This window comes from Polypterus senegalus, chromosome 4 (genome assembly GCF_016835505.1).
Source record: "Polypterus senegalus isolate Bchr_013 chromosome 4, ASM1683550v1, whole genome shotgun sequence".
NCBI lineage: Eukaryota > Metazoa > Chordata > Cladistia > Polypteriformes > Polypteridae > Polypterus > Polypterus senegalus.
In genome coordinates this window covers 41,071,489-41,084,458 of record NC_053157.1, presented here as the reverse complement: position 1 = coordinate 41,084,458, position 12,970 = coordinate 41,071,489, and the positions used below count along the sequence as shown (strand labels likewise).

Here is a 12,970-nt window from a genome sequence, read left to right as displayed (position 1 = left end):
AAGCAAAAGAAACAGATTATCTTTCATGCAACAGGAAATATCTCATTTTAGTGGTTTTGATTTTTTATTTATTAAGCCTTACTCTGACCAGATGATCACATTGAGATTTATATCTCATTTTTAGGAGAGGCCTGGAAGTCTTGCCTCTGATTATTAAAATTGTGATGTCATTGAAAGCCCAATGTTGCTGTAAGATCATACATGATCTAAGAATTAAGGTAAGATTTTTTGTCTCACTTTTCTATTGTATCATGGCACAAAAGTAAGCTTGTTTTTGTCCTACAGGTGTAGAGTGTTTGAAGTAATGGAAAGAGGTATGATAGTCATCTTCCCTCATGGAGGATGACTCTAGTAATTTTTCCAGATCTTCCTTCTGGCTTCTGTAAGGTTTAATTTCTGTTTAAACCTGTAGAAAATATCAATCTAATTCAGGGCCACCAGACCTAATGCCTGTTCCTGTGGTATCAGGTGCAAGCCAAAAAGAACCTACCAGAGAACCTGAGAACACAGCATATTGTGGGCTCTTTCAAAAGACAGTTAAAGGCTTTTCTATTTAGGAAAGCATATTAACAAAATTGCCTCTAATTATTGTTTTATCTTTGTTTTTATCTTGTTGTTTTTTGTTAAATTTTTTTTTATGTAGAACTTTGAGGTTTACCACAAATGTAAAGTGCCTTATAAATAAAATAAATTATTATTATTATTATTAAAAAGCAGATAGGGAGCTAGTCCATCACAGGTCATGTTCATAAAAACTCACAACTGGTAAATTCAGAGTTTCTAGTTACCCTGCTACTTAGAGATGGGTCTCATTCTGTCTGATTTGTATAGTGAAACAATCCCTTGTACTGTTTGCTGTTTAAGGTCTGAAAAGAAATGTGCCTTATGTGTACGTGTTCACCATATGGTTAGTAAGGATTCATCAGAAGGCAGTCAATGTTTAATTTTCAGAACTGTGCCTTAGAAGCCTTACTATTTTCATAAATCTAAATGCATAATATGCTTCTTCAAAGCTTGCTACAAAAGATGTAAGACAATGATATAAATGAATAGTCATCCTGCAGAGGTGAACATAAATTTAATAATTGCCATTTGCTTCTTTAACTCTTTCTTATGATTCTAATAAAACTTCAATTAAATGTGCAGGTTAGACAGCATGATGTTTGATTCATAGCTCAGTCACTGTTTGTGTAGACTACAGTTTACACATTTTGCCCTTGTCTGTCTGGGTACTTTTGTCCCACATCCCAGTGCCATGTATGTCAGAATCATTTTGGCAGCTTTAAACTAACCTTGGTTAAATGTGTATGAATTATTGTTCCTCATGACAAACTGTTTTTGTGTTGTAGTAATGCTGCCTCAATATACTTCAGCCTCATGAAACCATGTGACGGAAGAACCAAATTTACAAAGATGAAGGATGCGTAGTTAATCTATCAATATTTATGAAGGTGCTTCCAAAAGCACACATTGATTTTTTGATTGTTTGCTTTAATCTCTGTCTCTCTCTCTCTCTCTGTCTCTGACGTTCTCTGTGCCTGACAGAGGAGATATGAGCAGAGGGGCTGTTTGCACAGAGGCTGTTTGCTTAGAAGATACTGACGCTCCTCTAAAAAATGCCGCTTTATTGCGGTGCTTTGGAATACTTAAAAGCACACGTATTGATTTTTTGATTGTTTGCTTTTCTTTGCGAGCGCTTTCTCTCCCTCTCTCTGAAATTCTGTGCTCCTGAAGAGAAGAAGATATATTTGCATTCTTTTAATTGTGAGAAAGAACTGTCATTTCTGTCTTGTCATGGAGCACAGTTTAAACTTTTGACTAAAGGGTGTTATTTCATGTCTAGAGGGCTCTAATAACGTTAACAGTGTGGGAGAGTTTATAGGGGCTTAAAATATATAAAAATAACTATACAAACATATGGTTTCTACTTCGCAGATTTTCATCTATCGCGGGGGGTTCTGGAACGCAACCCCCGCGATCGAGGAGGGATTACTGTATATCGTTTTTGTACAGTGCCACCTACTGTCCAAAATGAATAACATTAATAACACAACTTAACAGATAGGACACCAGTCCATCACAGGGCAAACACACTCTGTCTTAGTTTTACTAGTTAAGGTAAACAGTAAGACTTAATGAGGTGAGAAGAAACCCAGGGAAAACTCACTAGGACATTGAAAACGCCCGTAACCTTCAACTTTCACACTCAGGTCTCTGAGCCTGTTAGGCAACAGGGCTAATACTGCACCACTGTCCTGTACTACAAACACAACATCCAAAGTGTTTGTATATGTCTGGACGCAATCTAAAAATTTCAATTATAAGTGGACATTGTATTACATGAACTTGTCCATTTAAAGATTGTCTCAATAAAGTTCCATCCATCCATTTTCAAACCCGCTGAATCCGAATACAGGGTCACGGGGGTCTCCTGGAGCCAATTCCAGCCAACACAGGGCACAAGGCAGGAACCAATCCAGGGCAGGGTGCCAACCCACCGCAGGACACACACAAACACACCCACACACCAAGCACACACTAGGGCCAATTTAGAATCGCCAATCCACCTAACCTGCATGTCTTTGGATTGTGGGAGGAAACCGAGCGCCCGGAGGAAACCCACGCAGACACGGGGAGAACATGCAAACTCCACGCAGGGAGGACCCGGGAAGCGAACCCGGGTCGCCTAACTGCGAGGCAGCAGCGCTACCACTGTGCCACCGTGCCGCCCCTCAATAAAGTTAGATATGGAAAATATAAAAGTTAGTTGTGTAAATGGTAGCTTACTGGTGTGTTTGCCTATAGAAAGAACAAGCCAAGGTAATAAAAATGTCCAGACCTTTAATGAGGTGTTAATGTCCATCAATAGCATGAAAAATTTGTTAGGAATCATTCCATGTTCTCTGAGAAGCTGCATAGTCTGATGCTTATCAATTGACTTGGAGAGGTCAGCGCCAATAGAGTCATCATCACCTAAAAAAAAAAATTAAGATTTGTACCTAAATCTTAATCTGTTGTTTGGTTATAGTGAGAAGTCAAGCAAAATTACACCTTTTATTGGCTAACTAAAAAGATTACAATATGCAAGCTTTCAAGGCAACTCAGGCCCCTTCTTCAGGCAAGATGTATTTGAGCCTAACATAAACTTCAAAAGAAACTATCTGCCAGATTAATTAAAAAGTATAAACTTTAATAATATGTAAGTGATAGAACAATGCCTATGGAACATAACACAAATGTGTTCACCAAAGAACTAAGAAAGTGTAATTCACAGGCCTGAATATTGTCATCTAACAAACGCTTTGGTTGCTGCTGGAAGAGGTGTTGTTGAGGCCAGCAGGGGGCAATTCCCCTGTGATTTGAACATGGATCCCAAAGCCCCAGTGCAATGTCTTGGACACTGTTCTGTAAAAATGGTGCCCTCCTTCAGATGAGATGTAATGCTGAAGTCCTGACTCTCTGTGGTCATAAAGGATCCTTGGGAATCCTTCATAAAGAGCAGGGTGTATCCCAATGTCCAGGATAAATTGCCCTCCTTGGCCTAGTAATTCTGACACAACTAACCATCCCTGCCTCTAATTGGCTCTCTCTCTCACAATTTCACTACCTAACACTTAATGTGTGATGAGTGTACTGGTGCCAAAATGTCTGCCATTGCATCAACTAGGTGGATGCTACATATTAGTGGTGATTGAAGTGGTACTGTGAAAAAGTGCTCCAAGTAGTGAGGAAAGTGCTATATAAATATAAAGAACTATTATTATTGTCATTCAATAATAATTGTTTGATCTCCATTAATTTGTATACTTTCTGCTTTGTGCTTTATCTTTTGAGGTGAGGTCACGTCAGGGTATCTGGTGTAAAATTTTGCCAGATCAATATGCGGACAACAATACAAATTTCCATACCGAATCGGTTGAGGCCTGGGTTAACAACCGCCGCCAGTACTGTTAGTCAACAGGGTGCTAGCGGAAATTGGGTTACTGTTGGCCAAAGAAGGAGAAGAAGAGGTGGGAGATGTGTCCAGAGGCAGGAGGAGAGGAGGAAGGTAAAGAGAGTGGAACTGAGGTTAGGAACTTTGAATGTTAGCAGTATGACTGGTAAGAGGAGAGAGTTAGCTGATATGATGGAGAGAAGGAAGGTTGATATATTGTGCATGCAAGAGACTAAAGGGAAGGGGAGTAAAGCCAGGTGAATCGGAGGTGGATTTAAATTGTTCTATCAAGGTGTGGATGGGAGGAGAAATGGGTTAGGGGTTATTCTGAAGGAACAGTATTTCAAGAGTGCTTTGGAGGTGAAAGGAATGTCAGACATGATGATTATGAAGCTGGAAATTGGAGGTGTGATGATGAATGTTGTTAGTGCATATGCACCGCAAGTTGGGTGTGCAAGTAATGAGAAAGAAGATTTCTGGAGTGAGTTGGATAAAGTGATAGACAGTGTATCTAAGGGACAGAAAGTGGTGATTGGAGCGGATTTCAATGGACATGTTGGTGAAGGAAACATAGGAGACAAGAAAGTGATGGGTAGGTATTATGTCAAGAAGAGAAATAAAGAAATTCAGATGATAGTGGATTTTGTGAAAAGGATGGACATGGCTGTGGTGAATACATATTTTAAGAAGAGGGAGGAACATAGGGTACCGTTCAAGAGTGGAGGAAGATGCACACAGGTATATTATACAGAGTATACAGAGAAAGAGGATGGCGAAGAAGAAGTGGGATAGTCAGAGTGATGCAGAAAGTAGACAAGAGTATAAGGAGATATGGCGTAAGATGAAGAGAGAGGTAGTGAAGGCTAAAGAAAAGGTGTATGATGAGTTATATGAGAGGCTGGACACTAAGGAGGGAAAAAAGGACCTGTACCAATTAGCTAGACAGATGGACCGAGCTGGTAAAGATGTGCAGCATGTTAGGGTGATAAAAGATAAAGATGGAAACATACTCACAAGCTAGGACAATGTGTTGAGAAGATGGAAATAGTACTTTGAGAGGCTGATGAGTAGAGAGAGAGAGAGAATGTTGGATGATGTGGAGATAGTGAATTAGGAAGTGCAACGGATTAGCAAGGAGGAAGTAAGGATGGCTATGAAGAGGATGAAGAATGGAAAGGCCGTTGGTCCAGATGACATACCTGTGGAAGTATGGAGGTGTTTAGAAGAGATGGCAGTGGAGTTTTTAAACCAGATTGTTTAATGGAAATCTAGAAAGTGAGAGGAGTGGAGAAGAAGTGTACTAGTACCCATTTTTAAGAATAAGTGGGATATGTAGAGCTGTAGTAACTACAGGGGGATAAAATTGATGAGCCATGGCATGAAGGTATGGGAAAGAGTAGCGGAAGCTAGGTTAAGAAGGGAGGTGATGATTAGTGAGCAGCAGTATGGTTTCATGCGAAGAAGGAGCACCACAGATGCAATGTTTGCTCTGAAGGTGTTGATGGAGAAGTATAGAGAAGGCCAGAATTGCATGGTGTCTTTGTGGATCTGGAGAAAGGATATGATAGGGTGCCTCGAAAGGAGTTGTGGTATTGTATGAGGAAGTCGGGAGTGGCAGAGAAGTATGTAAGAGTTGTACAGGGTATGTACGAGGGAAATGTGACAGTGGTGAGGTCTGCGGTAGGAGTGACTGAGGCATTTAAAGTGGAGGTGGGATTACATCAGAGAGCTGCTGTGAGCCCTTATTTGCAATGGTGATGGACAGGTTGACAGACAAGATTAGACAGGAGTCCCCATGGACTATGATGTTTTCTGATGACATTGTTATCTGTAGAGAGAGAAGGGAGCAAGTCAAGGAGACACTGGAGAGGTGGAGATATGCTCTAGAGAGGAGAGAAATGAAGGTCAGTAGGAACAAGACAGAATACATGTGTGTGAATAAGATGGAGGTCAGAGGAGTGGTAAGGATGCAGGGAGTAGAACTGTCAAAGGTGGATGAGTTTAAATACTTGGGATCAACAGTACTGAGTAATGGGGATTGCAGAAGAGACGTGAAAAAGAGAGTGCAGGCAGGGTGGAATGGGTGGAGATGACTGGTGGCTATCAGCAAGAGTGAAAGAGAAGGTCTACAGGATGGTAGCGAGACCAGCCATGTTATATGGGTTGGAGATGGTGACATTGACCAAAATACAGGAGACTGAGCTGGAGGTGGCATTTGCATTTGCAGATTTGCATTGGGTGTGATAAGGATGGACAGGAATAGGAATGAGTACATTAGAGGGTCAGCACAGGTTGGACGGTTTGGAGACAAAATCAGAGAAGCGAGACTGCTTTGGTTTGGACATGTGCAAAGGAGAAATTCTGGGTATATTGGGAGAAGGATGTTAAAGATAGAGCTGCCAGGCAAGAGGAAAAGAGGAAGACCTAAGAGAAGGTTTATGGATGTGGTGAGAGAGGACATGCAGGTGATGGGTGGAAGCAAGATGCAGAGGACAGGAAGATATGGAAAAAGATGATCCACTGTGGCAACCCCTAAAAGGAGCAGCTGAAAGAAGAAGAAGAAGTATTATAAAATCACACAGAAGTTAACATTTAAAGGTACTGTGTATAGTTAAAATCATTCAATACCTTGTGACATACAGTTTAAAAGAGAAAACATTTAATTTATCAGCAATTTGTGGCTACTTTACAAAATCATTTCTCTATTTTTTTGAAAGAAATATTATTGTACATAAATACTTTATTTCTTTAGTAAACATTTTTGAGGTTGCAACAAGTTTACAGTTGTGGTTGCCAACATAAATTTTTAATGATCACTGGATTTCAGTGCCATTTGTACATGGATTTCTGTTTCTGTGAGTATCTGGTCTTAATAAGCATGAATGATAGACAAGTTGCTGCTTTTCATTAGTTTTGTACTATAACAAATACTCATTATTCCCAGCACCATTGTAAAGTTTTGGTTGTTATGTGGAACTGAATGAGCAACACTAGAAAAGTGTTAGCAAAAACTGCTCAATAAGTGTGGCCTGAAAACCTGCACACGACTTAGCGAGTCATAAAATCTATAGCACTAGATGACCAGTAACCTCATGACTATAAACAATGATTGCCAAGCAGAGTCAGTCCAGCTCTATTCGACTGTTGAGTTTGGAGTTAGGAAGTAGCTAGGAAGGAACAGCAGCAAATTATTAACCTGTGAAAATTAATAGTTTGAGCTAACAGAAGACAGCAGTAAATGGCTACCATAGGCCATTATAGTGATCCATCAGAGGACCACATCTAGGGAGTTCAAAGAAAGGCAATTGTGTAGACAAAAGAGTATGTATTTTTTACCATTATAAAAGTCATGCATTGTTTTGTTTTTAAATCTGGATCCTAAACAAAACATGAACATTTTAAAGAAATCAGATTTTATATAAGTGAAAAAGGCCATCTGTCTTTTTTCTATGCTATCTTGTCCTTTCAAAAAATATAACATAACATGGTGGTGCAGTGGTTGGTGCAACTGCCTTGATTTCGTGGCAAGCCAGTGTTTATCCATTTTCCTAATTTTCAGAGACGTGCATTATTAGTTGAATCAGTGTGCCTAATATGAAAGACATAGAATGCAAATGCAAATGTAAACTACAATTGACCGGTGTTCCGTTCAGCGTTCATTTCCATCTTGGGTTATATGTTGCCACAATAGATTCTGGCTCTGAGTAAACTTGTGATGAAAAAAATAAATGAAAGAAGTGATGGTGAAAAGCATCACTTTACCAATATTTTTCAATTTTTGGTTATAGATTTCTAATCATTCTTATTTTCACTTCAGACTATAGACTTCATCAGCACAGTTCTCTGTGTCTTCTCTACTTTACACATTGTTGTAGTAATACATTTTAAAGGATTTCATTTACATCACATTTTTAGAATTAGACTTTAGTGCCCTTAAAATACAATCATTTGCGGTGAATTAATCATTCTGAAAGTTTGTTTCAGACACTGTTTTTTGAGAAGCACTAAAGCTAACTTTCATTAGAGAATAATAGCCAGATCAGCAATATTTCTAACAGCTTTTGGGTAAAAATGAATTTATACAACGTAAAATCGATAGCATGGTAGCTCAGTGTTTAGTACTGCAGCTTCAGAGCTTCACGGTTCTGGGTTTGATTCCTGGACTAGTAATATTCGGTCTGGAGTTTGTTACTATATTTGGGTTCTTTCATTTTCCTCACAGAACTGTAAGAAACTGGTGTTTGTTGAACTGGTGTTATGAGAAGGAATTGGTGGATGGCTGAGTGTGCCCTTTGATGTACTCGCACCCTTTTAAGAGCTAGTTCCTGGTGCTGCCATATAATCCTAAAATTGTATGAAATGCCTTCATCAAAAGGATGGACAACATTTATGTACAGTATTCTTAAATGCCTTTTCTGTATGTAGAAACCCAGTAATTGAAAGCAGATATAATTTCTATTTATAGGCAATGCATTAGGAAATATTTACATTTTTGGGAATATTTCAAATCCCACAAATGTTTTTCATAAACTTGAGAACATATGGAGAACACATACAGTCAAAAAATGGAAAACAAAACAACGCTTATAATAAACAAATGTTAATCAGCAAACTTTTCAAACTGCATTTGATTAACCCATTTATTTTGAGTAAAAAGTCATCCACATCTGATACAACTGGGTAGAATAAACTTGGGAGATACTGTCAGCTGCACTTTTGCATTTTCACAAAGTGCAATTCTCACTTATTAAATGATTCTTTATTGCTGTCTTCTTCTCCACACTGGCTCTCAAGGTACAGGGTACATTTTATTTTCTTTTTATGGATATTTTCATCCATCCTTGTATTTATATTATGATCAACTTCATTTGAGGCATTTCTTTCATATCTTGCATTTAATTAAGGTTTTTATTAAAAATCACTGACCACTGTCACAACACATTGTTAGAAGAGCAGGTGTTATAGTGATGTCTTTAAGAGCTGCTCATCTCTGCTACCTGTGAGCAATAATGGCTGCATAATAATCCATCCATCCATCCATTATCCAACCCGATATATCCTAACACAGGGTCATGGGGGTCTGCTGGAGCCAATCCCAGCTAACACAGGGCGCAAGGCAGGAAACATACTCTGGGCAGGGTGCCAGCCCACAGCAGGGCGCTGCATAATAATACTGTTTTCAAGTTTAACTTCTTTCTGAGCACTTGTCTCCCCGGAAAAGCATTTACCACAGGTTTACTAGACTGTGTCATAGGACAACATTCAGTATCCGCATGGATCTGTGGCACAACACATAAGCAGTGGCATTGTTACCCAGGGGAGTGATAATGATCAGCGTCATTCTAGATTGATAAACTGCTCATTTACAGTGGTTTTAGAATATGTGCTACTGCCTAGTCATCAGTCATTCTGTTTGCATGTTCTCATGTAAATTGGACCTATGATTCTGGTGCAGCTGTTTTTTTTTTTTTATTACTGGGCAGTGTCTAGAATTGCTGTTTCATGGAGCCAGCATCTTAGATTTGAAAACTACACGCTGTTGTTGTCTGTTGGAGTTTATACATTCTCTCTCTGCCTGCACAGGTTTTCCTCCCATATCCTCACCTCTCCAAAGACATGCATGTTAGGATCATTGCTAATTCCAAATTGGCCCTGGGAGAGTGTGAACATGAGTGTGGGTGTAGTTGTGTGCAAGACTGTTTCCAGAAATGGACTGGTTTCCTACCCAGGCTTGGTTCCTGCTTTGCTTCTTGAACTGTCTGGATGGCATCTTGCTTTCCACAAACCTAAGCTGAATTAAAACATATGGGATGAATAATTGGATTAATACAGAGAATTGACCCCAAATGTTTGCAACCTTTTCTATTCTTCATCAAAGGTTAATGTGAAATGTCATTTTTGTTACTGTGGTACAGAAGAATAATCCATTTCCCAGTTCATGCATAGCTCTTAAAATAACTTACTGTGGTGATGTCTGTTTGAAGCAACAGGCAGTTATTAAGCATTGTTAGACAAAGAGCTTTATAAATTGTGGGTTCTGAGAACTGACATGTGTTACTTTGGCCAGCCAATGACAGCAGTCACTCCAGCATTGCTTAAATGTATTGTCCAACTCATCCAAGAAGACCAATAGATTATGAACATAAATCTTGGACCTGCTGTCAGTATCCAAGAGTAGTGTAAGCAATGTCATTGCTGCCTTAGGACAATCGTTCTCAATTTTCAGTCCTAGGGTAGCCTGGTGGCTGCAGGTTTTTGTCCCAACTCACTTCTTCTCTTAATAACAACAATAACAACACTTATTTCTATAGCATTTTTTCAAACAAAGAAGGTAGCTCAAAGTGCTTTACAAGTTGTCAGGTAGTTGCAAGAAAAGAAAAACAAAAAATGGGTAAAATAATAATAAACAACAATAAATAAAAAAAAATAGAACTGCTACCTTAATTAAGCAAGCTGTTTCTTTGTTTTTACAACCATCTGGAAATGGAAATCTGGTTTTCCTAAATTTTTACTGAATGAAGCAGGAATGCAGGATATAACCACACAATATGTGTTAGATAGGTTAGATAAGTTCATTTTTTTTCCGTTGAAATATTTTTAAAAATTTTAATGTTCTGGTTATTTAGACTATTATATACTAAAAAGCACAGAAGTGGGTAGCCACAGGGGGCCTTGGAGACTGCATGTTAAGAACCCCTAAGACTTAGGATATTCAAAAGTGTGTGGACATTGGATTCCATTAAGCCTAGCTGTCAATCACAAAACTGGGCAGAAACACATATTTTCAGATCTGCTCTCCTATTAAGAGACTGAGTGTGAAAGCTTTTCACCATGAGTCATCACGAGGGGTGAAACGTGGATGAATCACTTTGAACCAGAGACCAAAAGGCAATCAATGAACTGATACTATCCAAAAGTAATTGCTTAAGGAAACCCCTTTTGGAAGAAAGATTATGGCCACTGCTTTGTGAGATTCAGTCATAGATAATTTTAATAAACTTTATACCATTTTTTGAACATTAACTCAAATTTGTACATTGAAACGTTTAAAAGGTTCCCGAAGTGTTTAATAAGAGTTCAGACTCAGAAGAGATGGTGCTAAAGTCCTTATTTGGCACAACAATGAACATTCACAACTCTTCCTCCTCCTCCTTCTTCTTTGGCTACTCCCGTTAGCGGTTGCCACAGCAGATAATACATTTGCATATCTTTCGGTCCTCTGCATCTTTCTCTTTCACACCCACCACCTGCATGTCCCCTCTCACCACAACCATAAACCTCCTCTTAGGCCTTCCTCTTCTCCTCTAACCTGGCAGCTCCATCCCTAACATCTTTCTCTATATAATAAACCCAGCATCTCTCCTCTGCACATATCCAAACCAATGCAATCTCACCTCTCTGGCTTTGTCTCCAGACCGTCCAACCTGAGCTGATTCTCTAATGTACTTGTTCCTAATCCTTTCCATCCTCGTCACACCCAATACAAATCTTAACATCTTTAAAACTGCCACCTCCAGCTCTGTCTCCTGTCTTTTTGTCAGTGCCACCAGCTCCAGCCCATATAGCATAGGTGGTCTCATTAGCACCTTGTAGACCTTCCCTTTTACCTTTTGCTGGTACCTGTCTATGACAAATCACTTCTGACACTCTTCTCCACCCATTCCACCCTGTCGGCACTCTCATCTTAACTTCTCTTCCACACTCCCCGTGACAGTGTACAGGTGATCCCAAGTATTTAATCTCATCCACCTTCATCAACTGTACTCCCTGCATCCTCACCATTCCTCAGACCTCCCTCATTCCTCTCCTCTCTAGAGCACATCTCCACCTCTCCAGGAGACATTCACACCTCCTATTTCATTCTAAAGCCCATATTTGGTTTCCTCAGATTTCCTCTTCTTTCAAACTTTCACAAACACCATCCCTAATAAAAAAATTTGGAAGTGGTGACAAAGCTATTGAAGTAGTTGCTTTGAGTGCAGCATTCTGAAGGTCTGAGTAGAGGATGTGTGTTGTGGTGTCCTGCTGGTGCAAGGTTATTGGAGTTGATGGAGATTATGTAGAAAAATGAAAATGAGGACTGTAAGAAAGACATATAGATATCCTAATAGTATGTTAAAGCAATTATGTAATACATTTCTAAGATTAGGAAAGAAATAATATGTTGCAAAACTTTCTGGGCAACCCTCATATTATAAAATTCCTCTGATAATGTAATATCAAAATTTAACTCCTACTCATAAAACATTTTTACTTATATCACACAAGCCTTGCTAAGTCAATGAAATATTTGGGGATTATTGTGGGGTGTCACACACGTAGGAGGACGTTGTATGGACCAAGCAAAGGTAATTCCATACCAGGCCAGGGGGTGGCGGGTTGCACTAAACTCTGATTCAGAGTTAGTGACATCGCTTCCGGCACTCAGCATTGACATCACTTCCAGTTCCGGTGCCCAGAAGAACGTCACTTCCGTTGCACAGACTGACGTCGGAAGAACATCACTTCCGGTCTGATCCCTTAAAGCCGCTATCTTTGCAAACCCTCGGCAGTTCTGTTTTGGACTCAGTATTGTGAACATCTCTGTGCTATTCAAAAGCCTTTTGCTGCCAGGAATATTATACAGGTGGCTGCCCCAAACCTTTTTAAGTGTGTCGAGTCTGTTCATTATTACAGTGGTGTAGCCGGAGTCGGGAGGAGGAAGATGAAGCTTGGGTGGAGAGGAGTAGAGGCAGAACAAATACGAAGAGTGAAGGAAAGAATGGACTGAGTTTGGATGGATTGGAGCACTGTGTTGTGTGCAGGACACTTTTGTAAATAAACAGTGTGTGTTTTTGAACATTCAGCGTCTGTCTGTCTGTGCCCGGGGGCTGTCTTATCACAGGGGATTGAAAAATACAGGGAAATAATAAGAGAAAAAAGGTGTGGTCAGGCAAAGCAGAGGTTAGAATCGTGAGATCCAAACAAAACCAGGACTGCCAAGAAAGAAGGGACAAGATGACACTCGAGATTCTAAGATGAAGCAAATGTAGAAAC

General features: G+C 39.6%; 1 protein-coding gene across 1 annotated transcript in view; it reads right to left on the bottom strand.

Moving 5' to 3' along the window:
* ccdc80l2 (coiled-coil domain containing 80 like 2) overlaps nt 1–12,970 on the bottom strand; it is a 41,355-nt gene that overhangs the window by 13,786 nt on the left and 14,599 nt on the right. The window contains exon 3 of the mRNA XM_039750507.1: nt 2,840–2,973. Coding sequence (XP_039606441.1) covers nt 2,840–2,973 — 134 coding nt within the window. The remainder of the gene's footprint in view (nt 1–2,839; nt 2,974–12,970) is intronic.